This window comes from Stegostoma tigrinum, chromosome 4 (assembly GCF_030684315.1).
Source record: "Stegostoma tigrinum isolate sSteTig4 chromosome 4, sSteTig4.hap1, whole genome shotgun sequence".
NCBI classification, from domain to species: Eukaryota; Metazoa; Chordata; class Chondrichthyes; order Orectolobiformes; family Stegostomatidae; genus Stegostoma; species Stegostoma tigrinum.
The window spans coordinates 9,133,683-9,153,013 of NC_081357.1; the positions used below are offsets into that span (position 1 = coordinate 9,133,683).

Below are 19,331 nucleotides of genomic sequence, written 5' to 3' on the forward strand. Positions count from 1 at the left end.
TTCATTCGATATACTTCCACCCATTTAGTGGACGTGGGGGTCACTGGCTTGGCCAACATTTATTGTCCTCCTAATTACACAGCGGGCAGTGAACAGTCAACTTGTTGTAGGTGTGGAGTCACGTGTAGGTCACAGCAATATGTACCAATTGGGTTTTGAGTCATACAGCATGGAAATAGACCCTTTGGCCCAACCAGTCCATGCTGACCATGTTCCCAAACTAAACCATTCCCACCTGCTTCTGGTTAGCCCATTTTCCTCTCAACCTTTCCTATCCATACACCTGTCCAAATGCCTTTTAAATGTTGTATCCATCTCTACCACCTTCTCTGGCAGCTCATTAAAACATTGCCACTTATGTCCTTTTTAAATGATTTCCCCTCTCAACTTAAAATTACACCCTCTAGTTTTGAACTCCTCAACCCTGGGGGGAAAAAAAATTGCTATTCACCTTATCTATGCTCCTCATGACTTTATAAACATTTTTAAGGTCACCCTTCAAACTCCTACACTCCAGTGAAAACGTTCCAGCCTCTCCTTACAATTCAAACCCTCCTTTCCCTGCAATGTTCTGGTAAATCTTTTCTGAACCCTCTCCAATTTAATAATATCCTCCCAATGGCAGGGCGATCAGAAATGCACACAGTACTCCAGAAGAGGCCTCATCGACATCCTGTACGACATCAATGTGACGTCCCAACTCCTACACTCAATCGTCTGAGTGATGAGGGCGAAGTGTGCTAAACATCTTCCTAACCTCCTTGTCTAACTGTGATACAAATTTCAAAGAATCGTGTACCTAACCCCAAGGTCTCTCCGTTCTACAACACTACCCAGGGCCCTGCAATAATTGTATAAGTCCTGCCCTTGTTTGTTTCACCAAATTGCAAGACCTCACATTTATCCAAATTAAACCCCATCTGCCTCTCCTCAGCCCACTGATCCATAGCTCTTTGTAATCTTAGGTAACCTTTTTCACTGTCCACTGCACCATCAATTTTGGTGTCAGTGTATTCTCATTCAAATCCTTTTTACACAATAGTGGACCCAGTACCAATCCCTGCAGAACATGGCTAGTCACGGGCCTTCAGTCCATAAAAACAACCCTCTACCATCACTCTCTGTCTCCTACCGTCAATCGTATTTTGTATCCAATTAGCAAGCTCTCCCTGAATCCCATGTGATCTAACTTTATCATGTGGGGTCCACCATGCAGAACCTTATCAAAGGCTTTACTAAAGTCCAAATAAACAACATCTACTACTCTGCCCTCATCAATCTTTTTGGTTCCTTCCTCAAAAATCTCCATCAAGCTTGTGAGACATGATTCCCCTCACACAAAACCACGTTGACTATCTCTCATCAGTCCTTGCTTCTCCAAATTTCTATGAACCTTGTCTTTCAGAATCCCCTAGAACGGCTTACTCAGCGACGATGTCAATAGCTGGCAGTAAGTTCCCATGGAGACAGGGAGAGCACATCTGTCATGATTCACAAGTTTAAAAAGAAGCGAGAGAACTCCAGACCTGGGAAGGTATCACTCCAACCTGTTTGCTGAGATTTGTTAATAAGATTCGGGTAAAATTGGAAGTTATCTGTCCATGGAGGCCTGCTGGGAAATTAGTCAAGGCTGTTGGGTCAATTATCAGCCAATCACTTTTCCTGTAAGAGGTGGGTGAGGACTTCAAGCTCCTCTGTCTGGCTCTGTAGTGCTGGTTAATAAACCTGACCTCCCATACCTATCTTCAGACAGGCCCATGGAGCATCTACATCAACTCCAACCATCCTGTTGGAAAGCCAGCATCTCTGACAGTGCCCTCAATATCCTCACCCTCAATGCAGCAGGGGAGTAGAGGGGAAAACGGGAGAACACAAGAAATAGGAGCAGGGATAGGCCATTCAGCCCCTTAAGACTTCCTGCCATCTAAAAGATTATGGGATCATGCTGCTGGCCTCAACTCCTCTTCTGTACCAGCTCCTCATACTTCTACATTCCTCAATATTTCACAAACCTACTTACCTCCCTTATTAACACATTTTAGTGCTCTAGCCTCCACTACTCTCTGGCATAAGGCATTCACCATCCTCTGGGAGAACAAGTTCCTTCACATCTCAGTTTTGAATGAATGCCCCCTTCTTCTATAACCACGTTCCCTGGTTCAAGATTTCTCCACCAGTCGAAATGTCTTCGCAACATCTACCCTGTCAAGGCCCCTCACACTTTCCACAACCTTCCGTGATTCAAGGAGATCAGCCCTCATTCTTCCTGATATTTTCCAACCAGTCAGTTTAGAGATATTATTTGCATTCATTTAAATTTCAAGCTGCCTTTTGATTGCTCTTGCGAACTAAACTCAAATGCTTTTCTTTATAAAACTCAACCAACAAGTCTCTTCCCCAAATAGTCAATAGCAGTGAGACTAAAACTTCCACCAGATATTACTTCTGTTCTATTATTCTGCATTTTCAACTTCATTGTCCTCTTCTCTAATTGTAAAACCTTCCTATCTCACTAGCAGTGTCCACTCTACCCCTTTCCATTAATCTTTCAGCTATCCTACATTCTTGTAGCTGCTCACAGAACTGGTATAAAAATAGTTGCAGTTTCATTTGATTTAGCTTTGTGTTCAGTTGCATTTGGATACTTTGATGTGACTACACGTGACTCCAGGCCCCCAGCAATGTGCTCGACTCTTACAGCCCCCTCAGGGCAATCAGGGATGGTCGACAGTTGCCTCCGATGCTCACATCTCATCTGCAAACTCTAAGGGAAATGATTTGAAAGAGCAGCAGAGTTCTACTCCATATCATCACCAATATTTATAAACCAATGGTGTTATAGACCAGACCAAGACCCCTCAGGTTACATTAAGGAGATAACCTAGACCCTAACCCTTTCTTATTTTGAAGGCAAGAGCCAGGTGTTGCATTCCCGAGGCAAATCGGCCAGACTACCAGGCTTGAAGCAAAACACACTTTATTCATACATTGTGGTTAAAATACATTAAAAGAATGAACTGGACTAATTTAACTCTATTAGAAAACTTAACAGAATGATAAATGATTTAATTACTAAACAGTAACCATTCCAATATAGTAACATCCCATAAACACGCCCTTGGCAAAGGCAAATTCAGTAAAATAGATGTCTCACCGGAAATTCTCTAGTTGAGGACAAAGAAAAAGTATCAATAGAAAGAGAGAGAGAGATAGCGCAAGAAAGAGTAGCAGGCAGCGCAGCTTCCAAGCCCAGCTTCAAGACCCCAGCAACTGCTACTGGTAAACTAAAGCTAGAAATCCTGATTCTGTGGGAGCTTGACCACACCCATTCAGGCTGCTTCTACTGTTCCTGCTATTAAAAAGAAGCCCAAAGCTTCACAAAGCTGTTTTGCTTTATTGGCTTTGGAGCAGCCCGCTTGCCTTCTGCCTCGCGTCATAAAACAAAGAAAGGACCAAATGCTCCTCTTAAAGCCATTGTGTCAACATAAGCAACCTCACTAAAACACCTCATTACGGCTCCATGCTGTGTGTAGTTTGCTCTCCTACGATATAACACTGCTTACATGGTTCACATGTGACTCCAGACCCACGGCAACATGGTTAACTCTGAACTGCCGTCTGGGCAATAAATGCTGCCCTTGTCCCATGACCAAATAAAGGAGAAAAAAAGCTGCAAGATCCTACTGCGTAAATACTGCACATTTGTGCATGAGGAGCTGTAAGTTCTCACAGCTGCCGAATGTACTTTCACTGTATTGGTTACTTAAGGTCATTTACCTGTTAATACACATTTAGTTCACCTCGTTCCTGATTCTCAGGAAGTAAAGATTACAGAAATTTTGTTGGTAATTTCATTATATTTTGGGTCGGTTGATAAATATGGTTCTTTCGGTTTGCAGTTGGGACCTTAACAGAGATCATTCACTCCAGGCTGAAGACAGATGAAACAGCAAATAGTATGAGATTAGAAGCTGTAGGGGTAGAAGGCAAAAAGATCTAAAAGGGGGTTAGAGTACAAAGGTGAGGAATTATATAACACTCTTTCAGAGCCTTGGTTAAACCCATCTGTACTCAATTGTCGGGGTCAACCCTCAGAAAGGAAATGCATATTTCACAGAAAACTAGAGACAGGACAATCCAACTGACACCATGATATACATTCTGGCACAGTTTACGAGGTGTGTACGCTCAGCTTATGCTCCCACAGATTGGAGGGATTATCTAACAAAATTTTAAATTAAAATTATACTGCAAGCAGAGAAGCCAAAATCCATCGCTGCAGTATAAGTGCCCAGAATAAGGAGACATCATCTTAGACTGGAGCTCAGTCGTACCGTGGGTGAACACAGTTTTCACAGAAAGACTGTTGGAAACGGGAGACTCATTTCCCCAAATGGCTGGGCATGTGGGGCTTAAGTAGAGGGCGATGTTCGAGGGATGTTTTTGTGGCTGAAAGCCTGTTTCCACTGGGATTCTGAACGGGTCAGTGCTGGGGCCCTTCATGCTTCTGGTGTATACAAATGATTTAGAATTGAACATAGGAGAGTTGATCAGTACGTTTGTGGATGACATAAAAACCAGCAAGACAGTGTACAGTGAGACTACAGGAGGATATGGATGGCCATTTCCAGTGGCCAATGGAATTCAATCAGATAAATGGGTGGCAATTGACCCAGGCAGGACAAACAAGGCAGGGGGATACATGAGGAACAGTAGGACCCAGGGAAGCAGAGGGACTGTGATGAGCATATACACCAGTTCTTCAGGGTATCAGGGCAGGTAGATAATGTGGTTAAGAAGCCAAATGGGATACAAAGGTTAAGAGCAGAGAGATTATGCTGGAACCATGGTTAGGCCACAGCTAGAATATTGTGTGCAGTTCTGGAATCCACTTTATAGGAGGGATGTGATAGCACTGGAGAGGGTACGAGGGAGATTTACCAGGATAGTGCCTGGGCTGGACTGTTTTAGTTATGAAGAAGGGTTGGATAGAAAACAGAAATGGCTGGAGAAACTCAACAGGTCTGGCAGCATCTGTGGAGAGAAAACAGAGTTAACATTGAGTTGAATCTCTGTTCTGGGTCGATATTGGTTTATCACAGAAGCATTATCTGCAACTCATTCAGTCACGACCGACCTCTGCATTTCATCCAGCAGCTTGTGCATTGGCTCACACATTGTGACAGTGCAGAAATGACGAATGTGTGCTTGGAACCTGGTCCAAGAGCTTCAAGAGACTGAAGAGTCAGATTTTAGGCTAGAACTATGTGGCTTTGAATGAGTTGGAAAGTGAGAAATAACAGGACATGCCTGGGCAGAATGAATAAGACAGTAGGCGTCACACGTAAACAAACTGAACCACTGAAGTTTGGTGGAACATCACCTCAACTATTTATTTCTAAGTTGTTCACAGGATGTAGCTATCACTAACTGGGTGAGAACTTATTGCTCATCCAGACTGTGCCTTCGGGAAGTTGGTGGTGCTGCCAGCAAATCCACGTTGCTGCTAGGGCAGGAGCACCAGCATTTGACCCTGAGACACTGAGGTGTGACAAAGCTGCCACTTTAAGAGGCTATTTTGTCCTGGTTTCTTTCAAGAGAGAGGTTGTAAGGCAGAGGCTCTGAGCTGGCTAGTTTAGACAACTTGAGTAAACAGCTTGGGAGGCCTTCAGTTTTGTTTTTAAAAACAGCATGTCTGTTGCCAGCTCTCACAGATGATGATTTCTGAGTTTTGGCTTTTCAGCAGCGTCTGTAGCTGTTGGGGTCTCAACAGAATTGGGAATTTCAGTGAATGTCTCCAGGCTGCTACACTCTCTGATTTTTCTCGTTGCATTTTTTGTCCTCCGGATTGGAGAACTGCATGTGAGAATCTGTGTCTGAATTTTCCCTTTGACCATATGGGATGTACTATATTGGAACAATAAATTAGTAATTGTTACTGTATCTACTATTCAGTTAAGTTTCCAATAGTGTTGTTATTCTAAATTCCTCTACATTTGGTTATATTTTAACTACAGTGCTTAAATAAACTGTGTTTTGCTTAGTGTTGAGTAGTTTGACCAGCTGCATTGCACCTGGAATATGGGACTTCACATCTACCTTTAAAATAAGAAAAAGTTAGGATCGGGGCTATCTACTTAAAATATTTTGAGGGGGTCTGGTCTGGTGCATAACCAGACTAGTGTCAGAGTGGCCCAGTGGTTCGCACTGCTGCCTCACAGCACCGGGGCCTGGGTTTGATCCCACCCTCGGGTAACTGTCTGTGTGGAGTTTGCACATTCTCCCTGTGTCTGCGCGGGTTTCCTTCGGGTGCTCTGGTTTCATCCCACAGTCCAAAGATGTGCAGGTTAGGTGGGTTAACCATGGCAAATGCAGGGTTACAGGGATAGGAGGGGTGGCTCTTCCGAGAGGTTGGTAGAGACTCAATGGGCTGAGTGGCCTGCAGAAGGAACAGTGATATATTTCCCGGTCAGGATGGGGAGTGGCTGGGAGGGAAATATATAGGAAGCGGTATTCCCATGTATCTGCTAGATGTTATCTAGGCTAGACCCAGATGTTAGGAGCACTGTCAATTACAGGCAGAGTGTCATTACAGGCAGACATTCCCCTAGCACTATGCATTGTATCTTTCCACCCTGGGGTTCCACATGCCCAGAATTCACCGAGTTCCTCAGCGAAGACCATCAGAGCCAAGGAGAGTTGAGCAAGTGGGGCAGTTCCTCATTTTCCAGCAGGAGCTGGTGTGTGGGAGGGTGAAGTCTGCAGTTGGAATGTCAGTAAGCAATTAAAAATAAATGGACGGGTAGGAGCATTAGTGGGCAGGGCATGGCAGAGTGAGGGGGTTAATGGGTAGGGGGCAGCAGATGGCCGGTCAGGAGCGATAATGTCTCGGGCAGTCAGATTGGGATGATTGAGGGTGTCAGGCCTGTTGTCAAGACTAGGTTTTGACCTGTAGTGTATACCTGATAACTAATCCAGCAAGCACAACAAATACATTTGAGGTCTCTGACTAAACCTCGTAGACTTTAACACGTGCAAAGTCCCAGGAAGCAGAAGAAATTCCCATTGCGTGTTTACAATTCCCTAGGAGGGGTGTGTGTGTGTGTGTGTGTGTGTGTGTGTGTGTGTGTGTGTGTGTGTGTGTGTGTGTGTGTGTGTGTGTGTGTGTGTGTGTGTGTGTGTGTGTGTGTATATCGGACCCAAAGTACAAACATAATCATACACCCAGTTTCGACAAACCAGGAGATCTGAATCCTTATTTTAACAGGATCTAGTCCAACATATCGCCCAACTTCGAACGGTCTCACTTCTCCATGCTTCGCTGAGTCAGAAGACCCAGTGAGTAAAGGTCCTTTTCCACATCCTTCCAAGAAATCCCAAGCCAATTTCCTGCAGTTTGGCTCAACCAGTTGATTGCACACCCCTGAAAAATCTTTCAGTGTCCCTACATTTCTACAGGCTGTCTCTTTCACCAGAGAGCCATCCGTTCCCTCCACTCTGTTGACTGCACTTCTAAGAACTTTTGAAAAATGTGGTTTAGTGTGTCTCAGCACTCTTACAGAAAAACCTCTACCTTACTAATTATTCACCTCCCCCTGAATTCCTCCGGAGCTCAAACTGTAAACAATGTCATATTCTCTTCTCAAAATAAACTGTTCTCTAAATTTCAAATTTAATGTTGATCCCGCTCCCTGTTCACCTTCCCTGCAGCTGTAACATTGTATTCCCCACTCCGTTCTCTCCCCCCAATGTACTTTGTGTGGTATGATCTGCTGTATTGCATGAAAAACAGAACTTTTCACTGTACCTCGATACATGCGACAATAATAAATCAGAATAAAGAGGATGGGGAGCAACTCTACTCTCTGTCCAGCTTCGTTCCCATCTCCTGCCCGTGAGAGATAGGTGAAGGAAGTGGATAAGGGTTCGTTCCTAACTCCAAAGTAGGTGGTAAAACAGGGCAGCAGCTTCAACATCACCCAGGGCTACTAACTGGGCTAGCAGCCACCAGGGAAAGGAGTGGCCAGCGACAGGCAGTTATGGTTCAGATCAACAGCAGAGGAGAGAGGGGCGGGATGGGTGGGGGAGAGGAGGGGCAGCAGAGCAGAGGGGGAGAGATGGTGAGGAACAATGAAGGGAGGGACAAGGGAGAATGAAAGGGCGAGGGGCAGTAGAGGGCGAGGGAGAGTGGGGGGGCGAGGGAGAGTGGGGGGGCGAGGGAGAGTGGGGGGGGGCGAGGGAGAGTGGGGGGGGCGTTGAGACGGGGGCTGAGTGGGGGGAGGTGCTGAGTGGTTTTGAGTGAAGGGGGTATTGAGTGAGGAACCGCATGTGATGGGGTATGTATGTGAGAGAAAAAGGGGCAGAGAGGGCCAGGCCAGTGGTACTGGGGGCAGCACAGGTACAGGGGGCAGTGCGGGTACAGGTACAGGGGGCAGCATGGGTACAGGTACAGGGGGCAGTGTGGGTACAGGTACAGGGGGCAGTGCGGGTACAGGTACAGGGGGCAGCGCGGGTACAGATACAGGGGGCAGTGCGGGTACAGGTACAGGGGGCAGTGTGGGTACAGGTACAGGGGGCAGTGCGGGTACAGGTACAGGGGGCAGCGCGGGTACAGATACAGGGGGCAGTGCGGGTACAGGTACAGGGGGCAGTGCGGGTACAGGTACAGGGGGCAGCGCGGGTACAGGTACAGGGGGCAGGGCGGGTACAGGTACAGGGGGCAGCGCTGGTACAGGTACAGGGGGCAGTGTGGGTACAGGTACAGGGGGCAGCGCGGGTACAGGTACAGGGGGCAGCGCAGGTACAGATACAGGGGGCAGTGCGGGTACAGGTACAGGGGGCAGCGCGGGTACAGATACAGGGGGCAGTGCGGGTACAGGTACAGGGGGCAGTGCGGGTACAGGTACAGGGGGCAGCGCGGGTACAGGTACAGGGGGCAGGGCGGGTACAGGTACAGGGGGCAGCGCGGGTACAGGTACAGGGGGCAGTGTGGGTACAGGTACAGGGGGCAGCGCGGGTACAGGTACAGGGGGCAGCGCAGGTACAGATACAGGGGGCAGTGCGGGTACAGGTACAGGGGGCAGCGCGGGTACAGGTACAGGGGGCAGTGCGGGTACAGGTACAGGGGGCAGCGCGGGTACAGGTACAGGGGGCAGTGCGGGTACAGGTACAGGGGGCAGTGTGGGTACAGGTACAGGGGCAGTGCGGGTACAGGTACAGGGGGCAGCGCGGGTACAGGTACAGGGGGCAGTGCGGGTACAGGTACAGGGGGCAGTGTGGGCACAGGTACAGGGGGCAGTGTGGGTACAGGTACAGGGGGCAGCGCAGGTACAGGGGGCAGTGTGGGTACAGGTACAGGGGGCAGTGTCGGTACAGGTACAGGGGGCAGCGCGGGTACAGGTACAGGGGGCAGTGTGGGTACAGGTACAGGGGGCAGTGTGGGTACAGATACAGGGGGCATTGCGGGTACAGATACAGGGGGCAGTGCGGGTACAGGTACAGATGGCAGCGCAGGTACAGATACAGGGGGCAGTGTGGGTACAGGTACAGGGGGCAGTGCGGGTACAGATACAGGGGGCAGAACAGGTACAGGTACAGGGGGCAGCACAGGTACAGGGGGCAGCGTGGGTACAGGTACAGGGGGCAGCGTGGGTACAGATACAGGGGGCAGCGTGGGTACACGTACAGGGGGCAGCGTGGGTACAGGTACAGGGGGCAGTGCGGGTACAGGTACAGGGGGCAGCGCAGGTACAGGTACGGGGGCAGCGTGGGTACAGATACAGGGGGCAGTGCGGGTACAGGTACAGGGGGCAGTGCGGGTACAGGTACAGGGGGCAGCGCAGGTACAGGTACAGGGGGCAGCGTGGGTACAGATACAGGGGCAGTGCGGGTACAGGTACAGGGGACAGTGTGGGTACAGGTACAGGGGGCAGTGCGGGTACAGATACAGGGTGCAGCGTGGGTACAGATACAGGGGGCAGTGTGGGTACAGGTACAGGGGCAGTGCGGGTACAGATACAGGGTGCAGCGTGGGTACAGATACAGGGGGCAGTGTGGGTACTTGTACAGGGGGCAGTGCGGGTACAGATACAGGGTGCAGCGTGGGTACAGATACAGGGGGCAGTGTGGGTACAGGTACGGGGGCAGTGTGGGTACAGGTACAGGGGGCAGTGTGGGTACAGGTACAGGGGGCAGTGCAGGTACAGATACAGGGGGCAGTGTGGGTACAGGTACAGGGGGCAGTGCGGGTACAGGTACAGGGGGCAGTGTGGGTACAGGTACAGGGGGCAGTGCAGGTACAGATACAGGGGGCAGCGCGGGTACAGGTACAGGGGGCAGTGCGGGTACAGGTACAGGGGGCAGGGCGGGTACAGGTACAGGGAGCAGCACAGGCACAGGGGGCAGTGCGGGTGCAGGTACAGGGGGCAGTGTGGGCACAGGTACAGGGGGCAGCGCGGGCACAGGTACAGGGGGCAGTGCAGGTACAGATACAGCGGGCAGTGTGGGTACAGGTACAGGGGGCAGTGCAGGTACAGGGGGCAGTGCGGGCACAGGTACAGGGGGCAGCACAGGTACAGGTACAGGGGGCAGTGCGGGTACAGGTACAGGGGGCAGCACAGGTACAGGTACAGGGGGCAGCGCAGGTACAGGTACAGGGGGCAGTGCAGGTACAGGTACAGGGGGCAGTGTGGGTACAGGTACAGGGGGCAGCGTGGGTACAGGTACAGGGGGCAGTGCGGGTACAGGTACAGGGGGCAGCGTGGGTACAGGTACAGGGGGCAGCGCAGGTACAGGTACAGGGGGCAGCGTGGGTACAGGTACAGGGGGCAGTGCGGGTACAGGTACAGGGGGCAGCGCGGGTACAGGTACAGGGGCAGTGCGGGTACAGGTACAGGGGGCAGCGCAGGTACAGGTACAGGGGGCAGCGTGGGTACAGGTACAGGGGGCAGTGCGGGTACAGGTACAGGGGGCAGTGCGGGTACAGGTACAGGGGGCAGCGCAGGTACAGGTACAGGGGGCAGCGTGGGTACAGGTACAGGGGGCAGCGCGGGTACAGGTACAGGGGGCAGTGCGGGTACAGGTACAGGGGGCAGCGTGGGTACAGGTACAGGGGCAGTGTGGGTACAGGTACAGGGGCAGCGTGGGTACAGGTACAGGGGGCAGCTTGGGTACAGGTACAGGGGGCAGTGCGGGTACAGATACAGGGGGCAGCGTGGGTACACGTACAGGGGGCAGTGTGGGTACAGGTACAGGGGGCAGTGCGGGTACAGGTACAGGGGGCAGTGTGGGTACAGGTACAGGGGGCAGCACAGGTACAGGGGGCAGTGTGGGTACAGGGGGCAGTGTGGGTACAGGTACAGGGGGCAGCGCAGGTACAGATACAGGGGGCAGCGCAGGTACACATACAGGGGGCAGCGTGGGTACAGGTACAGGGGGCAGCGTGAGTACAGGTACAGGGGGCAGCGCGGGTACAGGTACAGGGGGCAGTGCGGGTACAGGTACAGGGGGCAGCGTGGGTACAGGTACAGGGGCAGTGTGGGTACAGGTACAGGGGGCAGCTTGGGTACAGGTACAGGGGGCAGCACAGGTACAGGTACAGGGGGCAGCACAGGTACAGGGGGCAGTGTGGGTACAGGTACAGGTGGCAGCGCAGGTACAGATACAGGGGGCAGTGTGGGTACAGGTACAGGGGGCAGCGTGGGTACAGATACAGGGGGCAGTGCGGGTACAGGTACAGGGGGCAGTGCGGGTACAGGTACAGGGGGCAGTGTGGGTACAGGTACAGGGGGCAGTGCGGGTACAGGTACAGGTGGCAGCGCCGGTACAGATACAGGGGGCAGTGTGGGTACAGGTACAGGGGGCAGCGTGGGTACAGGTACAGGGGGCAGTGTGGGTACAGGTACAGGTGGCAGCGCGGGTACAGATACAGGGGGCAGTGCGGGTACAGGTACAGGGGGCAGTGTGGGTACAGGTACAGGGGGCAGTGCGGGTACAGGTACAGGGGGCAGCACAGGTACAGGGGGCAGTGTGGGTACAGGTACAGGGGGCAGCGCAGGTACAGATACAGGGGGCAGCGTGGGTACACGTACAGGGGGCAGTGTGGGTACAGGTACAGGGGGCAGTGCGGGTACAGGTACAGGGGGCAGTGTGGGTACAGGTACAGGGGGCAGCACAGGTACAGGGGGCAGTGTGGGTACAGGTACAGGGGGCAGCGCAGGTACAGATACAGGGGGCAGCGCAGGTACACATACAGGGGGCAGTGTGGGTACAGGGACAGGGGGCAGCGTGGGTACAGGTACAGGGGGCAGTGCGGGTACAGGTACAGGGGGCAGTGTGGGTACAGGTACAGGGGGCAGTGTGGGTTCAGGTATAGGGGGCAGCGTGGGTACAGGTACAGGGGGCAGTGCGGGTACAGGTACAGGGGGCAGCGTGGGTACAGGTACAGGGGGCAGCGCAGGTACAGGTACAGGGGGCAGCGTGGGTACAGGTACAGGGGGCAGTGCGGGTACAGGTACAGGGGGCAGTGCGGGTACAGGTACAGGGGCAGTGCGGGTACAGGTACAGGGGGCAGCGCAGGTACAGGTACAGGGGGCAGCGTGGGTACAGGTACAGGGGGCAGTGCGGGTACAGGTACAGGGGGCAGTGCGGGTACAGGTACAGGGGGCAGCGCAGGTACAGGTACAGGGGGCAGCGTGGGTACAGGTACAGGGGGCAGCGCGGGTACAGGTACAGGGGGCAGCGTGGGTACAGGTACAGGGGCAGTGTGGGTACAGGTACAGGGGCAGCGTGGGTACAGGTACAGGGGGCAGCTTGGGTACAGGTACAGGGGGCAGCACAGGTACAGGGGGCAGTGTGGGTACAGGTACAGGTGGCAGCGCAGGTACAGATACAGGGGGCAGTGTGGGTACAGGTACAGGGGGCAGCGTGGGTACAGGTACAGGGGGCAGTGTGGGTACAGGTACAGGTGGCAGCGCAGGTACAGATACAGGGGGCAGTGTGGGTACAGGTACAGGGGGCAGTGCGGGTACAGGTACAGGGGGCAGTGTGGGTACAGGTACAGGGGGCAGTGTGGGTACAGGTACAGGGGGCAGTGCGGGTACAGGTACAGGTGGCAGCGCCGGTACAGATACAGGGGGCAGTGTGGTCACAGGTACATGGGGCAGTGTGGGTACAGGTACAGGGGGCAGTGCGGGTACAGGTACAGGTGGCAGCGCAGGTACAGATACAGGGGGCAGTGTGGGCACAGGTACAGGGGGCAGTGTGGGTACAGGTACAGGGCGCAGCACAGGTACAGGGGGCAGTGCGGGTACAGGTACAGGGGGCAGTGCGGGTACAGGTACAGGGGGCAGTGTGGGTACAGGTACAGGGGGCAGTGCGGGTACAGGTACAGGGGGCAGCACAGGTACAGGGGGCAGTGTGGGTACAGGTACAGGGGGCAGCGCAGGTACAGATACAGGGGGCAGCGTGGGTACACGTACAGGGGGCAGTGTGGGTACAGGTACAGGGGGCAGTGCGGGTACAGGTACAGGGGGCAGTGTGGGTACAGGTACAGGGGGCAGCACAGGTACAGGGGGCAGTGTGGGTACAGGTACAGGGGGCAGCGCAGGTACAGATACAGGGGGCAGCGCAGGTACACATACAGGGGGCAGTGTGGGTACAGGTACAGGGGGCAGCGTGGGTACAGGTACAGGGGGCAGTGTGGGTACAGGTACAAGGGGGCAGTGCGGGTACAGGTACAGGGGCAGTGTGGGTACAGGTACAGGGGGCAGTGTGGGCACAGGTACAGGGGGCAGCACGGGCACAGGTACAGGGGGCAGTGTGGGCACAGGTACAGGGGGCAGCGCGGGCACAGGTACAGGGGGCAGTGTGGGCACAGGGGGCAGCACGGGCACAGGTACAGGGGGCAGTGCAGGTACAGGTACAGGGGCAGTGCGGGTACAGGTACAGGTGGCAGCGCAGGTACAGATACAGGGGGCAGTGTGGGCACAGGTACAGGGGGCAGTGTGGGTACAGGTACAGGGGGCAGTGCGGGTATAGGTACAGGGGGCAGTGTGAGTACAGCTACAGGGGGCAGTGCGGGTACAGGTACAGGGTGCAGCACAGGTACAGGGGGCAGTGTGGGTACAGGTACAGGGGGCAGCGCAGGTACAGATACAGGGGGCAGCGTGGGTACACGTACAGGGGGCAGTGTGGGTACAGGTACAGGGGGCAGTGCGGGTACAGGTACAGGGGGCAGTGTGGGTACAGGTACAGGGGGCAGCACAGGTACAGGGGGCAGTGTGGGTACAGGTACAGGGGGCAGCGCAGGTACAGATACAGGGGGCAGCGCAGGTACACATACAGGGGGCAGTGTGGGTACAGGTACAGGGGGCAGCGTGGGTACAGGTACAGGGGGCAGTGTGGGTACAGGTACAAGGGGGCAGTGCGGGTACAGGTACAGGGGCAGTGTGGGTACAGGTACAGGGGGCAGTGTGGGCACAGGTACAGGGGGCAGCACGGGCACAGGTACAGGGGGCAGTGTGGGCACAGGTACAGGGGGCAGCATGGGCACAGGTACGGGGGCAGCGCAGGTACAGGTTGACGTGGACATCATTGTTTACAGCGTTACTTTCTATTGCTCAATCTGATGTCCCCCTCTCCTTTTTAATCCCTCTCTCTGCACTGTCCTCAAACTGTTGTCTCTTCTCTGTTGTGTTCGTGGTCTCTGCATTTACCATGGCCTTCTCTTTTTGTTGTCTTACTGTACATGTTTTACCATCTGGAAAAGGGGAGGGTCTGGCTTGAAGAGTTCCACCCTTTTTCCTTATGGGAACATGTTCTGAATCATTTCTGTATTCTTTTTAAAACGCTTCCCAATGCTCTGAGGCTGACTTGCCTGCCCTGTAACTGTTTCCATTCCATTTTGCCAGATCATATCTCAGCTCAGTAAAAACTGGCCTTTTCCCAACACTAAAACTTGTCAGCTCCCTTCCTTGTTGTCCTTTTCTGTGTCTCTCAGAAACAGCTGAGAGATGGCCTCAGCCTCAGAATGGTTTTCCTATTGAGAACCCCTTCCAGCTTCATTTCCCCGAACTGCACATTTCTTGCTGTTTAAACCCTGGCTTTTTAAGGAAAAAAAAGTTCTACTGAATTGATTTTGAGAATTCTGAGTCCTCTAGACACTTTCTATTGAATGTCCCTCACTTGGGAAATAGCTACCCTGCTGTCATTCTGGGAAAGCTGTGACCCAGCAGGAATTTGACGCTGTTCTTGTCTCTCAGTCCAGTCATTTACATTTACGGGGGGGAAACACACCACTCTATTGTCAACCTTCAACGAGGGTGAAGGGGGTGGAAGAGGGTTCAGGGTTACGGTCAGGGATGCGGGAGAACCAATTGTATTGGATGCAAATTTTGCAGCGGTTAGCAATCCCTCGAATGCAGTGCCATTCAAACTGGAAGTAATGTACAGATTCTTGCACTGGTCTCGCAAATGCAAATTTGTCACATGTAAGAATTAAAACACGGACACACTTACTCTGCCATCCTCGGATTCCGCTTCCAGGTGCTTGTCCTTTTGGCCCCAGATAACATGTCCCAGGTCAGCTTGGAAGAAATAGACCAGTGCAGCCAGACAGCCGAGGGAAGCCAGCAACAGACCCTCAGCTCTGCGAGTTAACCTCATTTCCCCCTTCCTTCAGAGACCGGCAGTGAGCAGCAGGGGCAATGCACAGAGGGAGGGGAAAAACGGAGCTGTAGAGAACTCCCAGTCAAGTCCTGCACTCAAGGTCCGTGTCCTAATTCCTGCTCTTCGCTCGAAAAGGACATGCCCCGGGGATTCTCTCACTGGGAGGGATGGTACTTCAGTTCCTGTGCAGATTCAGCGTCGATCCCAGCTCAGGGCTGTGCCCCCCCGGCTGAGTCTCCCACCCCATTGAGTGTTAGCTCCGACCAGAGAGGCTGTCTCACTGTGTGTGTGTGTGTGTGAGAGAGAGAGAGAGACAGATCTGCTCATGGTCTAACTGCAGCTCAGCACCCCCTACAGCGCACTGCACCGCTCTACAGCTACTTCCAAACACCATCCCCTCTCCCCTTCTACCCACCGTCTCCCTCCCTTTCCACCCTGCCATTTTCAGCCCAACACCATCCCCCTCTGCATCTCCTTCCGTCTGTTTCCACGATCCCCTCTTCAGCTTTGTACCCCAGTCTGTCACCTTTTGGGGTCAGAGGATAAACTCGAGTCGAAGAGGGTGACCACTGATTTGGAAGAAAGTCAGGTAGGTTCTCCCCCCCCCCACCACCCCACCCCCAGTCAATGCTGAATTCAGTCAAAAATCACACAAATTAAAAAAAGATCCCCAGAATTTCGGCTCACTTTCACACAGCCGTTTGTGGGATCTTGCTATGCACAAAATCGCCTCTTCTACTGCGATAGGAGTCGGTGTGAGTAGAAAAGTCACTGCAGACACCAGACCCCACAGCCCCACCTTTTCCAAATACCCCCACCCAGACATGTCCCAAGCCCACACCTAGATGCCAATTCATCCAGATACCCCACCTAAAACACCCAACCCACCCCTCCATGATTTGCATGGCCCATCCAGGTATGCCCCCACACCAAACACAGAAGCCCTGCAGACACCCCCACCCACTCAAACACAGACATCACCCAGACACAAGACCCACACTCAAACACAAGCCATGTGGCGACTGTAATGAGGTCGGGCTGAAGGACCTCATAGACTATGGGTTCCCTGATTGGGACTGTTGACCTGGTCCAATCAGGGAGACCTGGCTGACTGATATAAACAGCGGTTTCAGGGGAGGTGACACTCTAGACTCTGACAGCCAGCTCTGATGGTGCTGGACTCTCTGTGTGTAAATAAAGGGTGGCTTGGTATAGTGGCCTCTGTGGAGTTATTTTAGTGGCAACGAGAGAAAAAAATACACTCCTGAAGACATTTGTTCACAACAGTCATCTTTGAGTTGGGCTAAGCATGCCTGGCATCATACTGTTATTTGGGGAGGTTGACTCATTCAATCCTAAAGGCTAGGCCCAGGATGTGGAAAAAATGTTTTTTTTTCTGTGCAAATGACATAGGGCAGATGAAAATCAATGAGTAATTCTCCTGACAGCTTGTGGACCTGCAGCTCTTTTGGTTATGAGGAGCCTTACTTTCCCTGAGGCACCAGATACTAAAACCTTTCAAGAGTTGACTGATTTAGTTAAGGAATATTATGACCTCAATCCTCTAATTCTGAGATGTTACCAGTTTTACTCGGCTGCTTGAGAACCGGGGATTTTTAACGAGAATAAGATGATTGGTAGAGGCATGTTTTGTTTTAACTCTTAATGAGAGACTGTTTGGTATGTGGGATCAATTATGTCACTATGTGAAAGTGCCTACTAGCTTAAACCCACTGGACATCAAACAGGCAGAATAACTGAGCTTCTCATTGGAAAATGCAGCAAGTAGAGTGTATGAGTTGTAGGGTATTCTGATGGAAGTGGGCACTCTCACCCAGTCTGACTGAGCCTGGGGAACACCACCTGAGTGCAGGTAATCTCACGGCCTCACTCAGGACATTTCCTGAACAGAGGGACTTGAGGTCAGCCCACAGCAAAACCTCAAACCAAAGCTAAACATCATCTAAATGGTTAACAGTTGCTTCAGCTTCTGGGCTGGCAAGCCACTATATTTCCCTCTCTGATGAAGGTTCTAGGCCCGAAACATCAGCTTTTGTGCTCCTGAGATGCTGCTTGGCCTGCTGTGTTCATCCAGCCTCACATTTTATTATCTAAGCCACTATAGTTACTGCTGGTATGCAGACTCTAGACAGTGAAAGAGCCCCACTTGATCTAAGAGAACTCACAGGCTGGTATCCAGGAGAATGCACACCCTGGGATGTCCAACTGGTTTGGAACAGCTAAGTTGCTATACCAATCCTAACATTATCGCAGTAAAGGGAGAGATACATCCTAACATTATCGCAGTAAAGATAGAGATACATCCTAACATTATTGCAGTAAAGAGATAATTGCATCCTGGCATTATCGCAGTAAAGAGAGAGGTACATCCTAACATTATCACAGTAAAGAGAGAGATACATCCTAACATTATCGCAGTAAAGAGAGAATTGCATCCTGGCATTGTCACAGTAAAGGGAGAGAGGTCCTGTCACTGTCACAAATGCCTCTGTGTTCTTTGAGGATGTGGAACACAGATGGTCCCATAGTATCTTATAATATTTCTTAAAGAAATCGCTGGATTTCCAAAAAGGTTTTGATATCTGTTCCATGCTAACGTTTAACACCCAAGTTGGGCCAATGAGCATGTAGTTACTGTATAACTTTGGACAGGAAGCAGAGATGAAGAAAGTATTTTTAAGTTGGCAGGCAACAGCGAGTGAAGTATTTCATGGGCCAGGACTGGGGTCTCAGATCTTTTTAACTGAAAATAATGTGTCACACAAAGACAGAGTAATGTATGTATGCTGTTGTACACAGAAAGGCTGTACCGAAACATACATCGGTTCAGTGAATAAGAAACATGAGGGCAGATAAAATATAATGTGAGAAAGTGAAACCTCAGTCAATTTGGCCATATGTATAGAAACGCAGAAAACATTTAAAATTTCTTGGCCAAAGTTGTGTCTGGTGGCCAGGATTGGATGCAGTTATAGCCCCGTTGGTGGGGCAGTGCCCAGAGTGCCAGCAGGGACACAAGGTATCGTCAGCAACTCTCTCACATTTGTGAGAATCACCAGGTAAACTCTGCACTTGGTTATACTTCAAATACACAGCTCCTTTTGTGGGGTCAATGTTCTTACTCATTGCAGATGCCCACTCAAAATGGCTGGATGTGCATAGAGTTCATCAAACAGGGGGCAGACAATAGAAAAACAGTACACATCTTTTACAATACATGGGTGTCTTGGTCACAGATAACAGCCACTGTTTACCAGCAGGGAGTTTGAATATTTCCCAAAGTCAAATGGCATTCATCATGTAAGGACTGCTCCGTACCATCCACCATTCAATGGTCTGGCAGAAAGAGCAGTCCATATTTTGAAGGCAGGCTTAAAGAAACAGTCTGTAGCTTCACTCGGGACCAAACGGTCCTGGTTCCTGTTTGATTATAGGACCACCCCTTATGCAACTGCAGGGACAGCTCCAGCAGAGTTGCTAATGGGGGAGAAGACTACACCAGGTTAAATCTGATCTTCCCAGATGTGGGAAAGAGGGCAAAACAGCACCAGGATTACCAATGCACTAGACTCCACTAAACAAGAGAGACAGTTTACTTTAGGGGATAGAGTTTAGTGCAGGAGCCAGGAGAATGGCACTGCATG

The 19,331-nt window shown here is 51.8% G+C and overlaps 1 protein-coding gene across 3 annotated transcripts in view; it reads right to left on the reverse strand.

Annotated features, from left to right (window-relative positions):
* The window catches only part of galnt14 (UDP-N-acetyl-alpha-D-galactosamine:polypeptide N-acetylgalactosaminyltransferase 14 (GalNAc-T14)), a 130,596-nt gene extending 114,637 nt beyond the window's left edge, over positions 1-15,959 (reverse strand). For 2 of the 3 annotated variants that reach the window (XM_059645156.1, XM_059645154.1), the window contains exon 1: positions 15,517-15,959. In XM_059645156.1, the coding sequence (XP_059501139.1) occupies positions 15,517-15,663 (147 nt within the window). In that variant the 5' untranslated portion in view covers positions 15,664-15,959. The remainder of the gene's footprint in view (positions 1-15,516) is intronic. The other variant, XM_059645155.1, reaches the window with a different exon arrangement.
* Positions 15,960-19,331: the final 3,372 nt, after the last annotated feature.